The 18,941-nt window shown below is 34.5% G+C and overlaps 1 protein-coding gene across 14 annotated transcripts in view; it reads left to right on the plus strand.

Annotated features, from left to right (window-relative positions):
- OSBPL8 (oxysterol binding protein like 8) overlaps positions 1-18,941 on the plus strand; it is a 160,399-nt gene that overhangs the window by 106,142 nt on the left and 35,316 nt on the right. For all 14 annotated transcript variants that reach the window (XM_082740377.1, XM_082740371.1, XM_082740370.1 and 11 more), the window contains 4 exons: positions 7,042-7,112; positions 13,872-13,949; positions 15,674-15,775; positions 18,015-18,218. In XM_082740377.1, the coding sequence (XP_082596503.1) occupies positions 7,042-7,112; positions 13,872-13,949; positions 15,674-15,775; positions 18,015-18,218 (455 nt within the window). The remainder of the gene's footprint in view (positions 1-7,041; positions 7,113-13,871; positions 13,950-15,673; positions 15,776-18,014; positions 18,219-18,941) is intronic.

An 18,941-nucleotide genomic window follows, 5' to 3' on the forward strand; every position in this document is an offset into this window, starting at 1 on the left:
GGGAAGTGTGGCAGATACTACAAAAAACATAATGGATATGAGAAATGGTTGCATTTTACCTCATCCTACATCTCTATTGATCTTGCTTTGTTTTACTAAAGCAGCTGTTCAGTTCAGGGCATTGCTGAACCTTTTTATCAAAAGGTAAAACATTAGTGGAATAGCCTTTCACGTTTATCAGTTCATTAAAAAACAAAAACAAAACAACAATCCATTAGCAAGGCTTAATGCCTTCTCTGTTTATTGCTGATTTGACAGTCTCTGGTCCTCCTTTGCTGTTAAATGTGTGTGTCCTTTGTTTGTGCTGGTGGGTTTCGCTACATTTAGATGTGAAAGAAAAGCCTCTCCTTGCCATACTGATCTAATTAGCCTTTTGAGCGAAAATATACGTTAAATAGCCCTTCTAAGCCATGAAAGAAGAGAGCTCACAACAACGTAGATTTTCTTCCTGTACTGTGGTTTCGCCTGTTTTATTTCCTCCACGAATTGATGGCCGAAAGCTTGTCCGGAATGCTTCATTTGGAGGATACAATGAACTTTCTCCTTCTTTGCCAGGTTTGTTTATTTAATCTTGCCTTTTTTTCTTAATTTCTTGCAGGCTTTTCATTAAACTAAATATTCCAATATCTTAAAACTGCTTTTATTTAAATGAAACAGATTCTGTAGTGAAAGGTTCAGTTTTAATGACTGCTGCTATATGGCGTGGCTTTTCCATGTTTTCACTTAAAATCTCTTACACTCAAACTTGAGAACTAGTGGTTCAGTGAATTATAAATCTTGCATTGCTGATAGCATGAATTTTTGCTTTAATTTTAGAAATAAATATTATGGCCCTTTGATAAAATTAAAACCTTTTTCTAGACTTGAGATAGATGTAAAATTCTATAAATAAGCAAATTAATCTGAGGTTTTTGCCAATAAAACCCAGATATTTAATATTGGTACTTGTTTGGCTGTTTTCTTCAGAATAGTAACTGTGTTAAATTGATGTTTAGCTTAAGTTTTAATAGTTCAAATGCTGACTAAAGTGAAGTTTTCTAAGTATAATTTTTGAAATAGCCTTCTTGTTGTTAGATGTGTCTTTGTATAATTAGTTTGTGCTAAGAAATTGTTATTTTTAAGGTAACATTTAAGGTAACATTTTTAAAATAAAATTGGGCATTTGACAGCTATGATTTAGACATTAAATAATTGGTTAATGAAATAGATCTTAAATTTAATTGTATGAAAAAGATTTATTTTAGCAAAGGTTTGGATATATATTTTAAAATCTTTTTTTCCTTTTAAAATTTTAAATTACAACAAAGATTTGTCTACTTTTTTGAGGTTATATTTTTCTTTTAAAATGAAAATATTCTTTAATACTTATGGCAAAGAAATCACTGAAACTGGTGCTTACTTTAACCATCTATAGATTTTTCTGACACATTTGTTAAATTTGTATTATGTTTTCTGCTTCATGCTAACATTTATTCTCAATTTTTTTGAATATTCATTCTGATAGCTGATATATGCATTATTTTGAGGTCGTGAAACACCTTGTGTGTGGTACCTGGACAATAAAAATACATTATTATAAATTCACTGATTTCATTTTCTTTCAAAAAATTCTTTCAAAAAAGAATTGGAAATCATAGTCCTGAACTGTTGCCTAAGGAGCATAAGCTTTGAATAGCATTCATAATCTGTATTTCCTCTTCTCAGTATAGAATGGTTACTATCATGCTTCTTATGTTCTCAAAATGGTGTATGTTTTAGTGTTTGTCTTTGTTCAGAAGTGGCTTTGAAAATACAACATACTGAAAAATTTTTAAGTTGTTAAGTACTCTGTTTGCTTTTACAATGTGATTTACTTCTATTTCTGTGTATGTCTCTATTTTATTTTTTAAGCTAGCAAGCTTGCTAGCAAATGTTTGCTGACTTTCATGCAATGAGTCTACTTAATATTAAAGAATAACCATGTGACTCTACTAAACAACAGAAAACTTCACTTTTTAAAAGTTTGGTATTTACTTAATTAGGTAACTAAATGCAGAACTGTCAATTTCTCTTGTCAAAGAGTATATTGAAGCTCACCCTGGGTTGATTTGTTTGAATGGAAAAGTAAATGGTTGGCTTTGTTTTCTAATTCTTGAAATAAAATCATATTCATAGGGAGGCTTCCATATTCCCCTTTTTACAACCAATAGTTGTACTGCAACCAGCCATGATGGGAAACTCTTTAAAGTATTTTGCATTTATCAGATAAGAAGTAGAATGGAATTCTATTCATAAAGATGAAGATGTTGTCGTTGTTTTTCCAGTTAAAAAATAAAACCTATATTTCTTCTGGGACCTTTCATTGTACTGAAAAAACATTTTTAGATACATTCATTTTTACCTGACATTATTAGAGGTGAGGTTCTACATTAGTGGTATTTTAAGATCATTTTGCCTTACTCTGTATTACTATACTACTTTGAACATAACCTTATTTTCATTTTAGTTTCCTAAAGAAATATATTGGTATGGCCTTCGTCTTTATGCTGAGCTATAATATAGAAATGGTACCACCTGCCCATGTATTTCCAGTAACACCATAGTGCTTTTCTTTTAAGTTCATGTCTGCTCATCTCTTTCTTTCCCCAGTCTTAGGTATAACTTCTAAATATGATTATTGGACCAATCTCTAGAATAGTACCAGAAAATTTGAGTAAATAAACTAAGCAAATAAATCACTTTATGGACAAACTGTGTGAGCTTCAGTACACAGATGGGTTTCTTTTTAGTATATTTTGACTTCTCAGGGTTTTTTTTTTGTTGTGTGTGTGTTGTTGTTGTTTTTAGTAAAATTTCTGGATTCTTGGCTGTGTTTAGTATAGTTAATCTATTTATATTTTGTAAATACCTACTCAGTCTTCATTTGTAAATAATGTACATATAATCTCATTTTAGCAAGACTGAAGCAGCATAAAGCTTGCTTTATTATATCTAAACATTTATTGACCCAAATTTATTATGGAACTATATGAAAGGTTATACCTTGTTGATGATAGCAATTATATTTTATTAACAAATTAGAAGTTAAGGACTTGGTGTTAATTTATTTAGGGATAATATTCCATTGGGTTAGTGGGAGGAAGTAAACTCTGTATTACTATACTACTTAAAAATATTTTTACAGTGACAGATATAGGGAGGACTTTCTTAAGACCAAAAAGCACTAATCTTTAAAGAATGATATGGCTTAAATGTGACTACCTTAAAATTAAGAGTGGTTTATTTAAAAAAACGCAGGTAATAAAAAGACAAGAATAGGGAATTATTTGTACCATATAGCTGGCAAGGGTCCTGGAATACATCAAAAATTCCTATATAAATCAATAAGAAAAAGACAATATATTTATTTATATTTTAATGCAAAAAGGATTGGGACATCTGGGTGGTTCAGTCAGTTAAGCATCTGTCTCCTGGTTTTGGCTCAGGTCATGATCTCATGGGTCGTGGGATTGAGCCTCTTGTCAGGCTCCACGCTCAGTGGAGAGCCTGCTTGAAGATTCTCTCCCTCTCGCCCCCCCACCCCGGGTGTGTAAGCGCATGCATGTGTGCACTCTCTCAAATAAATAAATATTTAAGAAAAATAAATGCACAAAGGATCTGAGAAGGTCCTCCACAAAGAGAATGTTAAAATGGCTAATTAACGTGAGAAAGTGCTCAACATCATTAATAGTCAAGGACATGCAAACTAGAACCTCATTATACCATTGATATACGCACCCCACAAATTAGCAGAAATATTAAAAACTTGTCAATATTGATGTTACCATGAATATGGAGAAAGGAGAACTCTTACATACTATTAGTAGAAAAGTAAACAATTTGGTATCCTCAAAGTTGAAGATACACATATAGTATAACCCAGGAATTCTAGAATTTAGTGAAAAGACATGGCTTTTTTCACTCAATATTGTGTCTGTTGTTTTCTGTAGTAGAAATTGGTTCCTTTAATTACTACTACATTGCTGTATAACATTGCATTGTGCAAATATATTCACTTATTCAACTCTTTTTTATTTTCTTTTCAGCCTAACAGTATTCATTGTTTTTCCACCACACCCAGTACTCCATGCAATCCGTGCCCTCTCTAATACCCACCACCTGGCTCCCCCAACCTCTCACCCCCTGCCCCTTCAAAACCCTCAGATTGTTTTTCAGAGTGTATAGACTCTATGGTTCACCTCCCCTTCCAATTTCCCTCAACTCCCTTCTCCTCTCCATCTCCCTTTGTCCTCCATGTTATTTGTTATGCTCCACAAATAAGTGAAACCATATGATAATTGACTCTCTCTGCTTGACTTATTTCACTCAGCATCTCTTCTAGTCCCGTCCACGAATGGAACGCCTCACGAATTTGTGTGTCATCCTTGCGCAGGGGCCATGCTAATCTTCTCTGTATCGTTCCAATTTTAGTATATGTGCTACCGAAGCAAGCACCACTTATTCAGCTCTTAATAACCATTTGAGTTGGTCTCAGACTTTGGCTATTATGAAGAAAGCTGCTATGAACATTTTCGTATCTTATTTTGATGAATATACCCAACCATTTCTATTGGGTATATCTAGGATTAGAATTGCTTTGTGTTTAGAATATCCGTAAATTCTGCTTTAGTATGTACTTTCAAACAGTTTTCCAAAGTGGTTATGCCCCATTATATTCTTACCAGTAGTGAATAGAGATCCAGTTGCTCCACATTCTCATCTGTACGTGGAAGGTAGTATCCCTTTAATTTTAGCCATTTTGATGGGGTATAGGTTTCTGTATCATTAAGGCAGTGGGGAGGATAGTAGGAAGAGAATTTACTACCTAAAATCACTAACAAGCAAACTTAGTAAAAAGTTATGATCTGAAACTGCTTTGCATTATTAATAATGGTCAATAATGTGTTACAGGCTTCAGAATTTTGTCTATAAATACCACTTTTTTAAAAAAGTAATTTTAAAGTAATTTTTATCTCCCACACATGATAGAAAATAATAATTTATTAATATTAAGAATGGGTGGCTAGCTCAGTTGGTCACACATCTGCCTTTGTCTCAGGTTATGATCCCAGGGTTCTGGGATCGAGCTCCACATCGGGCTACCTGCTCTGTGGGGAGCCTGCTTCTTCTTCTCCCTATGCCACTCCTCCTGCTTGTGTTAGCTCTATCTCTCTTTGTCAAGTAAATACATAAAATCTTAAAAAAAAAAAGATAATAAGATTCTCTTGCCCTCTCCCTCTGCCCCCCGCCCACATTCTCACACTTGCTCTCTCTCCAATAAACAAATCTGAAAAAAGAAAGAATTACTTATTATAAAATATTGCTACTTTGAATAAATATTTTAGAATTTTTCAACTGAATTAGGTAACTTTGGTTTGCTTTATACTAAAGTCTAAAATTTTGATAAGTTATTTAAAATTTCATGTTACATTTATGGAATAGTTTAATTTCCCCCTAGTACTGGGATTAAGTGATCGTCCTTACTGCAATTGGGGAGTAGGGGAAAATACTTCCTTCTTATTATTACAGAAACCAATTCAATAAAATCTCTGGATTAGGAAATTGGAATGGATTTGTTTTTAGCTAGTATAAGCGAAATAGAGAAAAAAGTTATAATTAATATGTTAGAAATGATTTTTTAAATGCTTCAGGCTGGTGCTGATGATTTTTTTAAGTGCTACTTTATGAATAATGATGTATGTATTTTTAATATAGGCTTTTGTTGGACTTAGAACAAATGATTATAGGGAAGAGTTAATAATACTTGCCTTTAAAAGTAGAAGGAACAGGGGCACCTGGGTGGCTCAATGGGGTAAGCGTCTGCCTTCGGCTCAGGTCATGATCTCAGGGTACTGGGATCGAGTCCCACATCGGGTTCTCTGCTCAGCAGGGAGCCTGCTTCCTCCTCTCTCTCTGCCTGCCTCTCTACCTACTTGTGATCTCTATCTGTCAAATAATTAAATCTTTTAAATAAATAAATAAATAAATAAAAGTAGAAGGAACATCTTTAAATTGAATACTGCTCCTTTTATACCTGCCACACAAATTTCAGTGTTAACATTTCTCTAATTGTACTGTTAATAACATTAATCTGCTCATTGCTTTTGGCATACTGTTATGTTAATATGTTACATAATTGCAGGGATCCCTGCATGTTCATCCTTGTGCATTTATGTATTTTAGATTCATCCTTTTAGAATTTGTATGTAGTAGTTAGTACCAGTGATCATCTTAAGAGTCAACATGAATTGAACGTATACTGTGTGGAAAATAGTATGCTAAATGCTCTCTAATGGATCCTCATTTAATTCTCACAATAAACACATTGTTAGGTTTTTTTAAGTCTGTCCCTCAGTCTAGGTTGATTTTCCTCTAGTCTTTTATCACAAGTTGTAGAATTGTTTCCAATTTGGCAAGAGGTGTTAAAAGATGCTGGGTTGGCTCTTTCAGTTAGGATTGTTCATTAGAAAAGAGTTCACTAGAGGGTAGCATGGGTGGCTCAGTCAGTTGAGCAACCAACCGACTTGGTTTCAGCTCAGGTCTTGATCTCAGGGTCCTGAGATCGAGCCCCTTCCACGTCGGGCTCTGCAGTCAGTTGGGGAGTCTGCTTCTCTTTCTCTCTGTCTCTCTCTCGCTCTCAAAATAAATTAAAAAATCTTAAAAAAAAAAAAGTTCACTAGAATAAAAGCTCCATGAGACCTGTGTTCATGCAGAGTGCTCTAGGAGCACAGAAAAGAGGTATTTAGCTTCATGTTGATGGGTTCAGTTAATAATTAATTAATTATTATCAGTTATCAGATAATAATTATCAGTTAATAATTAACAAGCCTTACTTTATTCTAAAGAGTTATTATACTACATATGATCCCTTAAAAGTATTTCAAATTGTAATTAGTCTAGGCTTTTTGTACCAATATACATCAAATACAAGGTATATTTGAAATTGGATGACTTATATGCATTTTCTTCTTAATGCCTGAATGCTGTATAATAATACTAAAATAATAACAATGTTTTTTAAAGGTTTTGAAAGAGGAAAGGAAGACATTTCTCAAAATAAAGATGAATCTTCACTCTCTATGTCAAAGAGCAAGGTAAGAATGTGTTATTCCCAAATATATGATTATGACATTTTTCTAAAATTTAAGAAGAAGAACTAACAATAAAATTATTTCAGATTTTTAGGGTATGTTTTTATGTTGGTATATCTAAATCATGCAGTGTATATGAAGAAAGGAAAGTTCCACTGGGGTTGATGTTGATCCTCTTGGTTACTTGGAAATACAGCCTATTGGTAACCAGTGTGTTCTCTCCAGAGTTACACTGCAAGAAGTTTTTGGTTGTGGAATCAAAGTTCAGTGACTGTCAGAAAATTCTATTTATTAAGCTAGTAAATTCTCTGCTTTTCTTAACTACTGAGAGCTATTATTAAACACCCCTTTCTTAGCAAAATAGAAGTGGGCATATGTGTGACAAACAGAACATGAAAAAACCCTACATTTTGGTTTCCATTCATGACAGTGTTTGAGAAGGGTCCATGACTTTTTTTTTTATGTATAATTTTACCCAAATTTTATCCAGACTTTTCAAGTATTCATTACTTAAATATCTATCATATGTGTAAAAGTACTTAGAAGTTTTCATAGTACTTCATATATATATATACATATATATAGTACTTCATATATATATATATACATATATATGTGTGTGTGTATGTATATGTGTGTGTGTATATATATATATATATATGAAATTCCATGATCATTTTATGGGATGTGTAATTAAAGAGAAAATAATTTATCTGGAGTCTTCAGTAGCTAGACATATAATGAAATTTATAGAATTTTTAAAACCTATTTTCAAGCAGTTAATACCAGAGTTGGTGAATATATGGTAGAACAGTATTCCTACTCAGAAGTCTAAATACTTAAACCCCACACTTACATATCAGAGCCACCTATATGTAGTCCCTAAATTGGGGGGAGGGGAAGAGGGAGGGCAGGGAGCCTCCCAAAAAGAAAATTTACATACCTTAACGAAGCAGGGTGGAGAGAGGAAAAAAAATAGGCTTTAGAAATGTACTTCTAATAATGCCAATCATATTTGACTCTTTAAATTAACAAAAATCAAATGAAATTAGAACTTTAGTTCCTCATTTACACTAGCCACATCTCAAGGGATCAGTAGCCACCACATATGCCATTTCTGTCTTTCAGAAAGCTCTGCTGGACAGCACTGCTTTAAAGTCAAAAAAGCAAGTTTGAATCTTGATTCGTATACATTACCTGTGACTTCTTGGATACTAATTACAGTGATTTTAATAGCTATTTTATTTTAAGAGCTTACTATGTATCTCCTTAACTCATAACAGTATTAGAAGATAGTAGGTATTATTGGCCCCATTTTCTAAGTGAACAAACTGAAGCTTAGAGAAATTAAATAAGGGTTAGAGTAATAAAGCTGGGATTCAAAATGGCTTCAGTTTTCTTATCTGTACAAAGGAGATAAGGTCCTTGTCCCAGATTATGATACTGCAACTGCCTGACAGAGTACCTGGTTAATAGTAGGTATTTGAGAATTCATCTTCTTTCTTTGAATAAGAATTACAGTGGGGGACACATGGTTGGCTCAGTTGATAGAGCATGTGACTTTTGATCTGGATCCTGAGTTCAGGCCCCACATTGAACACAGAGTTTATTTAAAAGGGGGGGATTATAGTAAATGAGTGGGATTCTTAACATGGTAACTAGTATAAGTAAAATTGTACTTAAATCCTGATATTTTCCAATAGTTGAAACCTATCGATTCTGCCTTAACTTAGATTTAATCCTTGTTTATTCTGTTAGCTGAAGAGATGCATAGTCACCTGTTTGTCCTTAAATATTCTAATACAAAACCCACTCTTGTTTTTCATGACAATCCTAAAATTTACACATTTATCATTAAGCCACATTCTCATGGAATTCTGATCATGTTAACTGTACTTAAGTAACTTCAGGAAACAGAGTTTTGTTACTTCTTTTATAATCAGTGTGCACAACTGAGACCATCATAATTTAACCTTATATTTTTCTGAATTTGATGCAAAAAGTATTAATACTGCCATTTTGGTCATAGGATTTGGATTATTTCTTAAAATATATGAATACACTTCCCCCCCCCCCATTTTTAAAAAATAAAGGCAGTTTCTATTTCTCATGCATCTTTTAAGTGATTGAATTGAAAAAGTCAGTTAATCAGATCTGTCCCATCTTGCTGTTAGCATTTTTAAATGAATTTTTAGTAGTCCATCTCAACAAAAGGAATTACCAGCCTGGGTAATGTATTTAGTGGGATAAAAGTAATCCTGTTATAAGGATAGTGGTTTTTGAGCCCAGATCTATTTATTGACTTGATTATCCAGTCATACATACATCTGCTTATCTATAGGGATGCTAAATGTCTATTACTTGCTATAAAAATATATTTACCTGGATATTTAAGAAACCCTCCAAATCAGGATATCTGAACTAGTCATATTAACATTATTATTATCCCTTATATCTGTAGTATTTTAAGTTTTCAAAGCAAGAGGAAAGTATTCTTATATGTTAATGTTTCATTTATTTAAAGGTCAGATTTTTGACAGCACTTTTCCTCTATAGTCACAAACCTGAAACACAATATATACCAAGTAGTATGTTAAACATATCATGCACACTACCTCATTTAACCCTCAAAGCAACCCTACAATAGGAATATCCTGATTTTACAAACAAGGAAACTAAGACTGAAAGAGATTGAATAACCTGAAGTCACACAGCCCTTAAGAGAACAATATTACAAGCGGGGAGGGGATGAAAAGAAAGAAGGGAAAAGAAACTATAACATACTGAGCATTCTAAGGCCATTTAATGAAGAAACAAACGATACTGTACATTAAACCCTGTGGTCATCATTAAGATAGTGTTCAGTTCAGGGTTTGGTTTGGTTTGGTTTGGTTTGGGGGTTTTTATTTTATTAATTTTTTTTTAAAGATTTTTAAAATAGTTTTAGTTTGGGTTGTTTTATTTTTATTGTTTCTTTTTTTTTTTTTAAGATTTTATTTATTTATTTGACAGAGATCACAAGTAGGTAGAGAGGCAGGTGGCAGGGCAGAGGGGTGGGCAGGCGGGAAGCAGGCTCCCTCCTAAGCGGGGAGCCCGATGCAGGGCTCAATCCCAGGACCCTGGGATCATGTCCAGAGCCAAGGTAAAGGCTTTAATTCACTAAGCCACCCAGGCACCCCAAGGTTATTTTTCCTTTAAAGATTTCATTTATTTATTTGACAGACACAGATCACAGGTAGGCAGAGAGGCAGGCAGAGAGAGAGAGATTGGAAGGGAAGCAGGCTCCATGCTGAGCAGAGAGCCCAGTGCTTCGGGGCTCAATCCCAGGATCCTGGGATCATGACCTGAGCTGAAGGCAGAGGCTTAACCCACTGAGCCACCCAGGCGCCCCCAATTAAGATCTTAAAAGAAGGACAAATTAGTTTTAATAAAATATTTCCAACAAAAATAGTTTGAGTTTTGTTATTTAAAAGGAAACTTGTTGATCCAGAAAACTTAGGTATAGTGTATTTAAAAACTTGTAAAACTTGGTCAGTGGGATTTTTTATTGTTGTTGTTGTTGTTGTTGTTGTTGTTTCCCTAGAACTGCCTACACAGAATGGCAAGGATTCCTTGAAATATGTGTTCTCTAAAATTTGCCAAGCTCACATGGACCCCCCTTCTGGCCTGCTGGTGCTTTATATACTAGAATCTTTTAGGAATCCCCAAGCCAGATTATATCATGTGAGGGAAGCATTTCCTGTTATTCATGAAGATAAATCTTAAATTTGAGTCTGGCTAAAATTCTGTGTGAATAGTTTTAAAAGGTGAGAAATCATTACAGTGAAATGGCTAAGAGCATGAGAATTAGGTAGACCAGGGTACAAATCCCAGTTCATCTACTTACTGGCTCTGTGACTAATTGGTTAGTCTTGGTTTTCTTATTAGCAAAAGGGAGATACTGTTACTATCTCATAGGATTGCTTTAAGGTTATATGATGTAGTGCAATGAGGTAGTGCACATGAAGTGTTTAAAAAAGTTCTTGGTAAAGAATAAGCACCCATTACTTTCCATTAGTGTTTATTCTTCATTTACTAGTGTCTAAGAAGTACATTTCCTATTAAGTTGTGAGAAATAGAAATCATCCTGTTCTGATGGTAGCTATGCTATCTTTAAGGTTCTTGGGGGCAAGGAGAAGACAGACCCCGTTTGGGATTGAGCAACTTTATAAATTTGTTTTGGTATCACAATCAGTGCCATTGCCATGAGAGTAAGTAGTATGATGCTTCAAGTTCAGTTCTCAAGGGAGTGACTTCAACAAAACTTTAATTGGGTTGATCCCCACCTTCTGCATTAAGCATAGTTTGCAGTTCCCTTCTATCTAGTGCAGCCAGTTATTGTCATCATCACCATAATAACCCGTATATTTTTTTAATTCAGTAACATTTTAATTTTTTTTCAGTATTTCCTTATTTGCTCTCTAAAAAAATTTTTTATTAACATATAATATATTATTAGCCCCAGGGATACAGGTCTGTGAATTGCCAGGTTTACAGTTCACAGCACTCACCATAGCACATACCTTCCTCAATATCCATAACCCAGCCATCCTCTCCCTACCTCCCCCGAACCCTCAGCTTGTTTTGTGAGATTAAGAGTCTCTTATGGTGGGCGCCTGGGTGGCTCAGTGGGTTAAGCTGCTGCCTTCGGCTCAGGTCATGATCTCAGGGTCCTGGGATCGAGTCCCACATCGGGCTCTCTGCTCAGCAGGGAGCCTGCTTCCTCCTCTCTCTCTCTGCTTGCCTCTCTGTCTACTTGTGCTCTCTCTCTCTCTCTCTCTGTCAAATAAATAAATAAATAAAAATCTTTAAAAAAAAAAAAAGTCTCTTATGGTTTGTCTCCCTCCCAATCCCACCTTGTTCCATTTATTCCTTTCCTACCCCCGCAGACACCCCACGTTGCCTCTCAACTTCCTTGTATCAGTTTTTGGTTTTGTTTTTAAAGATTTTATTTATTTATTTGTCAGAGAGAGAGAGTGAGAAAGCAAGCACAAGCAAGGGGAGCATCAGGCAGAGCAGGCATTGGGAGAAGCAGGCTTCCTGCTGAGCAAGGAGCCGGGTGTAGGGCTCAATTCTGTGACCCCGGGATCTGAGCCAAAGGCTGACGCTTAACTAACTGAGCCACCCAGATGCCCCAATAACCCGTATTTTGTATCGAGTAACAGAGGTGTTTTTTCAGAGAGGTAAAAAAAAAATGAGTTCCAAATGCTAGTTTAGTTTTTATTTTATTAATTCATCAGATATTTAGTGAGCCCTTTCTTTTCCCCAGGTCATAGCTAGGTACCATTGGTGAATAAGTATGGTCCCTGCCTTCATGGCTCTTAAAATTGAGTGAGGGAATTTATACCCAGCATTTTGTTATATATAATCATACCTAGTGCTTTGCAGGTGTAACCATTCAGCATTTGAAAGCCACCATTTGGATCAAGCCCCATGTACTTTTTTGGCCCCAAGAGTCATGCTAAGAACTTTAAATACCCTCTTCTCTGTCTAATAATAGATAAAACAGTAGATAAAAATGAAAATCATAGGACACATGACACTAAACATGTTTAATTTTATTGTCTAAGATTTACAAAAGCAACTTTCACATTTATGCTCTTTTACTCTGGTGAGAGAATGTAGTCTCTTCAAAAGAGTGCTATATTAAGAGACCTACATTCTGGTCCCTGTAACATTATTGTTAGTTTAGAAAATCACCTGCAGAACCTCCCTTTCACAATTTGTAAAATGGAGATAAAATCACTTGTTATGCCTATTCAAGATTGATTTCTTAATCTGAGAGAGGGAGAGAGAGTAATAGTGCACCTTTGGGGAGGGGCGGAGAGAGAGGAGTGAACTCCATTAAGTGCCGACCCCAATGTGAGTCTCGATCATCTCACACCCTGAGCTCATAACCTGAGCCAAAATCAATCAGCTGCTTAATTGACTGAGCCACCCAGGCGCCTCTGTTTGTCAAGGTTCTTATGAAGATCAAATAAAAATAAGTATAAGCAAAGTCGGAAAACAAGTTTAAGACAATAATACTTTAGGGACCCTGGATAGTCAGAAAGAAGTAGATACTAGGAATACTGGTTTTTAAACACTACAAATTTACAAATTAGATGGTGTTTAAATACTAATTTCTGATGATATATGAGTACCAGTAGGGCAATGTGTGCCATAACTTGCTAGAATGTACATTTATTTAGAATATTTTAACTGTTAAGAAATTACGTTACTTTGGATACTTTTGTTCTAAAAAGAATAAATAATTGCATATGTGTCTTAGAAATATTCTGGAAAATGAAATGCAAAAATTACAAATGGTCTTATTTAACCTCACATGTAGATTAATTTATTGATTAGGGTTTGTTGATTTGTTTGTTTTTTTTTAAGTTTTTTTAAATTTATTTATTTGTTTAAGTAATCTCTACATCCAGCATGAGGCTTGCAGGCACAGCCCCAAAATCAAGAATTGCATCCTTTTCTGACTGAGCCAACCAAGCATTCCCCATTAGTGTTTATTTTGTGCTTTTGTGGATTTAACGTGGATTACTTTTAAACTGAAGCTATCTATCTATATAGAGAAAATTGACATTTGAAAATTTATTTTAGCCTAAATCACAGCAATAAATGGGAAGAATTCACAAACATAGCTTTAACATTAATTTTTATATTCTGTATGTATAAAATAAGTGAAGGTTTGATTATGATTTCTCTTTTATTTCTTTGTGATTTCAGTCTGAATCTAAACTTTATAATGGCTCAGAGAAGGATAGTTCTGCTTCAAGCAAGCTCACAAAAAAAGAATCCCTCAAGGTTTGTTTCCAGTTATTTCATAAATAACATTATGCTTTCCATGTGCTTTTGAAAAATGGGCTAACAAGATAAATATGTGTCTCCTAAGGAAAGAAAAATAGTATCCAGACAGGCACACGTAAAGAATGTTAATATTTATATGGCACACTGGAGTCAACAGAGGAGGCTACTTGATGACTGTCCAGGGCTGCCTCGGGCCTCAACTGGTCATGCCTTTGGCTGAGGACTGGATAGCTCTGCACAGTTATACCTAGTTAGGCACATCACTGTGTTGTAGAACATGTAATGGGAAGCTCTAGTGCTTTTTGAAATTCAAGTTTACTAACTGCAGGGTTATGGGCTGAATTTGACCCACAGGTAGATATATTTTAATCTATACAATGTTCTAAAAATTTGAGGTTACAAATACAAGTTCAGCTTTCCAACCTCTCTTTAAGAAATACGGCCTTGGGCTTGCCTTCCAGTACAGCCACAGATCCTGAATCTTCAGCAATACATGCTTTCTCTTTGACTCTGATCCCTGCACGGTCTATTTTACCCCTTTTTTTCTTATATCTGATCCTGGATGCATTTGTGTTTACAATCCCATATTAAATCAACTGTTATTCAGATATGCATATTAATAAAGACTAAAAGTTTGAAGTTTTTTGGCTGTAGAATTATTTAAAATTTTTTAGATGTATATAGTCATTAAGTGCAACTAGGAATGTTTTATAGCTAAAAGAAATTATCACTGATAGTTTATCACCACTCTTCTCCCATCCATATAATAACAAAGTAATAATAAGACTGTATTAATCCAGTGCAGCCTTCCCAGATTATCTGAGAGGTAATTTATGAACGTATTTTGATATTTTGAATAATTAATATCATTTTATGATTTCTTAATTATTTATTTCTCGTATCTTCATATTAGGCAAACAAAATTGCCAGTTGAAAACAAGTGCAGCATTGTTTGTAATATGAAAAAACTGATAACAGAGTGGATTTCCATCAGTAAGAGAACTTTAAGAAAAATTATAGAAGCAGTTAGTATGATGGTTAAGAGCATGTCCTTTAAAGCCAGTCTGCCTTTGATGAGTCGTGCCTCCATGACTTACTAGCTGTGTGATCCTGGGCAAATTACTGTTTGTGCCGCAGTTTTCTCATCTGTAAAATAAGGATAATAATTGTCTTAGTTTCTGGGGTTATTGTGAAGATTAAATGAGATGGTACTTGTGAAGTGCTTAGAACAGTAAACTAGTATGCAGAATGTGTCCAGTAAACATTAGCTCTTACTGTTTTTTTCATACTATGAAGCTTATGTGTCAATTAAATGAATGAGGTAGGCATGGAGATGCTCCAAAAAATATTGAATAGGAGAACTTTAAAAAAAAAAAAAAGCTTAAAAAAACAAAGCCACGAAAGCTGTGTATTTCTTTAGATTATATACATAGAAAAAACCTGAAAAGATAGTGTTTTCCAGAACTGTTAATAGTGGTCAATTCTGGGTCTTGGAATAGGATAGGGTATAGTAAAGACAGCTAAATGAAATAAAAATTCCTACCAGCTCTTAAAATTCCTACCAGCTCTTAAAAAGTGTTTTTTTTTTTTAATCCTAAGAAGCTAGAATTCTAAAACAGGTTTAGAATCTTATATTCTACATGTTGTAGACCTAAAAATTTTGGAAAGAAATTGCCCATTTCTAATGAATTTTTAATTTTTCTATTATTTGTGTAAAATAGGTGCAAAAGAAAAATTACCGAGAAGAAAAGAAAAGAGCCACAAAGGAGTTACTCAGTACAATCACAGATCCTTCTGTTATTGTTATGGCTGATTGGTTGAAGGTCAGTTTGCATTGAAGCTTGAATTCAAATTGCTGGATGTTTATTACCTACTGGAATAGGAAAGCCCAGAGTGCACCTAAAGCCTTCAAGACAAAAACAACTCCTGGGATGATTGTTTATCACTGGCAACCTATTAATTGTATCCCAGAGGTTCTATGTTCCAGTCTTAATGGGGAGAAGGAAACTTAACGTTGTCTGTCTTGAAATAACATAAATATAGATAGCAGTTCTTTTTAAAAGGCTTTTTAGTTTGTGTGATATTATACAGTCTAAAGAAATATTTTGCTGTTCAGACTGTCATTTAGTATTATTGTAGACTTGGTATATGCATTATTGAGAAGATATGAAATAAAGTTAATGTAAAAGTCATCATTCGGAAAGGATTAATTTTTAGAAAAACATGCATATTGATGTTTCCATACCTTATTTTGGCCTCTGGTTATTTCCACTTACTTTTATTTCCTTTTTTTCCCCCACTATCCTCCTTCTCATTCTTACCTGAAGAATATTCAGTTGGAATCTTTCAGACTAATGCTGAGTTTAAGAATGATCTTGTTCAGACTCTGACTCCTAGGAAATTTAGTACCTGACCTTAATCTAAAAATCACCCCAGCCCTGAAAGATTTCCACTCTCCCAAAGAGTTGGTTGAACCTCCAACATAAAATTGTTAGATCTTTTGTGGAAGTTCTCTGATTAAAACGGGAACCTAATGATAGTTTTCTTGTTAGTTCAGATAGAACTAGGGTTTTCTTCAGTGTTGTGCTGAAAACACATTCTGACTTACTTTGACTCTACTTAGAAGTCTTTAGGCTCCATGTCTCACTTGGGTTTTCAGAGCTAAACTTCTTTCTCTTGTCTTCTGACATTGGATTCCTACAGCTAATCCCCTAGAAGTCTCCAACACATCCCCTGCCTGACTTTCTAAATCATACCTTCATTTTTATATTTGCCATCCATGTTCTATTGTCACATGTCCCAGATCCAGAATGTTATCTTAGGATAACTGTTTTGCTTTTCTTGTCTTTTCATTTCTTTTACATAAGCACATACTTTTCTCAAAGATACTCTCTTTTTTCTTCATTCCTGGCTCAAAACTCCCACTTACTAATTTTTCTTCTTTACAATTACTGTGGTATGCCTATTTCAGGGTTAGGGAGTCCTATATTTATTTCATAATTCATAACAGTGTGTTGAGAGAGCAGATGTTTTACAGTAAATAAAAATGAAGATAATTACTAGTTTTTATACTAAATATATTAGCATTCTTTTCAGTATTGTGAATTCAGTGTCTTGCATAGAAACATTTTAATGGATGACAGAAATAGGAATTGATAGGAGAAACAGTTATAGACCTGTTATTGACATAATATTAAACCCTGGGATGAGGAACATTTTGAGACTGGAGAGATTCAGGTAACTGTATTTTTAAATTCCCCCAAGAACTTAAATGGCCTACTTTAAGTAATTACTAAGAACAAAGTAATTTAGAGAAGGTAATTTTAGGGGTTGCAAGAGAGTTCTTCCTTCTTCCTACCACTCTGAATATTTAGGGAATAAATGCCTGGTGTTTGTGCTAGCAGTGATTTCAGCACTGTTGATATAGTGTGTGTGTGTTGGGTGGGGGGGATCTTAAAAGGTGGAATAATCTTGGGATGCCTGGGTGGCTCAGTCAGTTAAGTGGCTGCCTTGGACTCAGGTCATGATCCCATAGTCCTGGGGTCAAGTCCCACCTCGGGCTCCCTGCTAAGCTGGGAGCCTGCTTCACACTCTGCTTGCTGCTCCCCCTGCTTGTTTGCACAGGCGCACACACTCTCCTTCTCTCTCTAACAAATAAATAAAAATCTTTTTTAAAAAGGTGGAATTTTCTTATACTCTCACAGATAAAGTTACAATAGCTGCTAATAAGAGGAGAATCTCGGTACTAGGAAAGTGTGTTTTAATGGCTCCTAAGCTGGCCCGGAGGGTTAGGAAAACCATTCTACTTGGCATTATTTTGAAACTCTTAACTAGTCTCTGGCTAGGCTTTTAGTTACTCAGAGGCAGGAGCCATGCTATTTTTACCTTTGTGTGCAGGTAATAGCTTACCATCTAGTAGCTTTAAAAAAATCTACTGAATCTAAAGTGTATGTTTTGTGGAAATTTTAGATTAAAACATCCTATTTGCTATTACTGAGTTTTTATATTGCAGAGCAAAAAGAAAAAGAGCTTTATTTCCTAAATAAACTTATCTTTCTGTAGATTCGTGGTACTCTAAAGAGCTGGACCAAGTTGTGGTGTGTTTTGAAACCCGGTGTGCTACTGATTTATAAAACCCAGAAAAATGGTCAGTGGGTAGGAACAGTCCTTCTGAATGCCTGTGAAATCATTGAACGTCCATCAAAAAAGGATGGCTTTTGTTTCAAACTTTTTCATCCTTTGGAGCAGTCTATTTGGGCAGTGAAGGTAAGTAAGCATTTTTTACCTAGTGAAAGGTAAAAATGATAACCTGTGAGTTTCAAAATGGAGATAAATCAATCTGACCTCTGCCAGGACATCTAAATTTGCTTGTTTTTAAATGCATTATTCCTCTTTTTATCTCTACCCACGATGAACTGTGTACACCAAAAGGCTTTGTTTTCCTTTAAGATCTAACTTAAAAATGCACTACATGCTAATAAAATAAATGGATTTAGTTCAAATTTTGACAAAGCAACCGTTTTAGTTTCTAAAAAGGTCAATTTTACATAAATAAAGGGTTTGGGGGAAGCCACCTAATTGAGACTTAGGGTTAAACAAAAGTAACTTCAGCTTTTAAATATTTCTTGGTTTTGCTTAATTAGGCAATATATATATACACCTATAAAATATCTGGACTTTTAAACTTTATTTCAGTAGCCTATAGTCATAGCAGGACTAAATTTAGGATTAGAGAGTTAGTTCCATTCCGGGATTAGGCATTTCTAACAGGGAAAGAATTTAACCCAAAGAAGGTCTGTTAATTATGTATCATGTCATTCTCAAGTGAAAAAAAAATAACTTTCAAAACCTTTTATGCACAGTATTTATTCTTCACTACTACTTTTAGGGATTGTAAGAGTTATAATGAATTTTTAAATTTTTAAATTATTAAAAAATATTTTTAATGTCAAATTTATTGAATTCTCACTGTTGTTGGGAGGGAGGGAA

This window comes from Mustela nivalis, assembly GCF_964662115.1.
Source record: "Mustela nivalis genome assembly, chromosome: 7".
In the NCBI taxonomy this organism is placed as follows: domain Eukaryota; kingdom Metazoa; phylum Chordata; class Mammalia; order Carnivora; family Mustelidae; genus Mustela; species Mustela nivalis.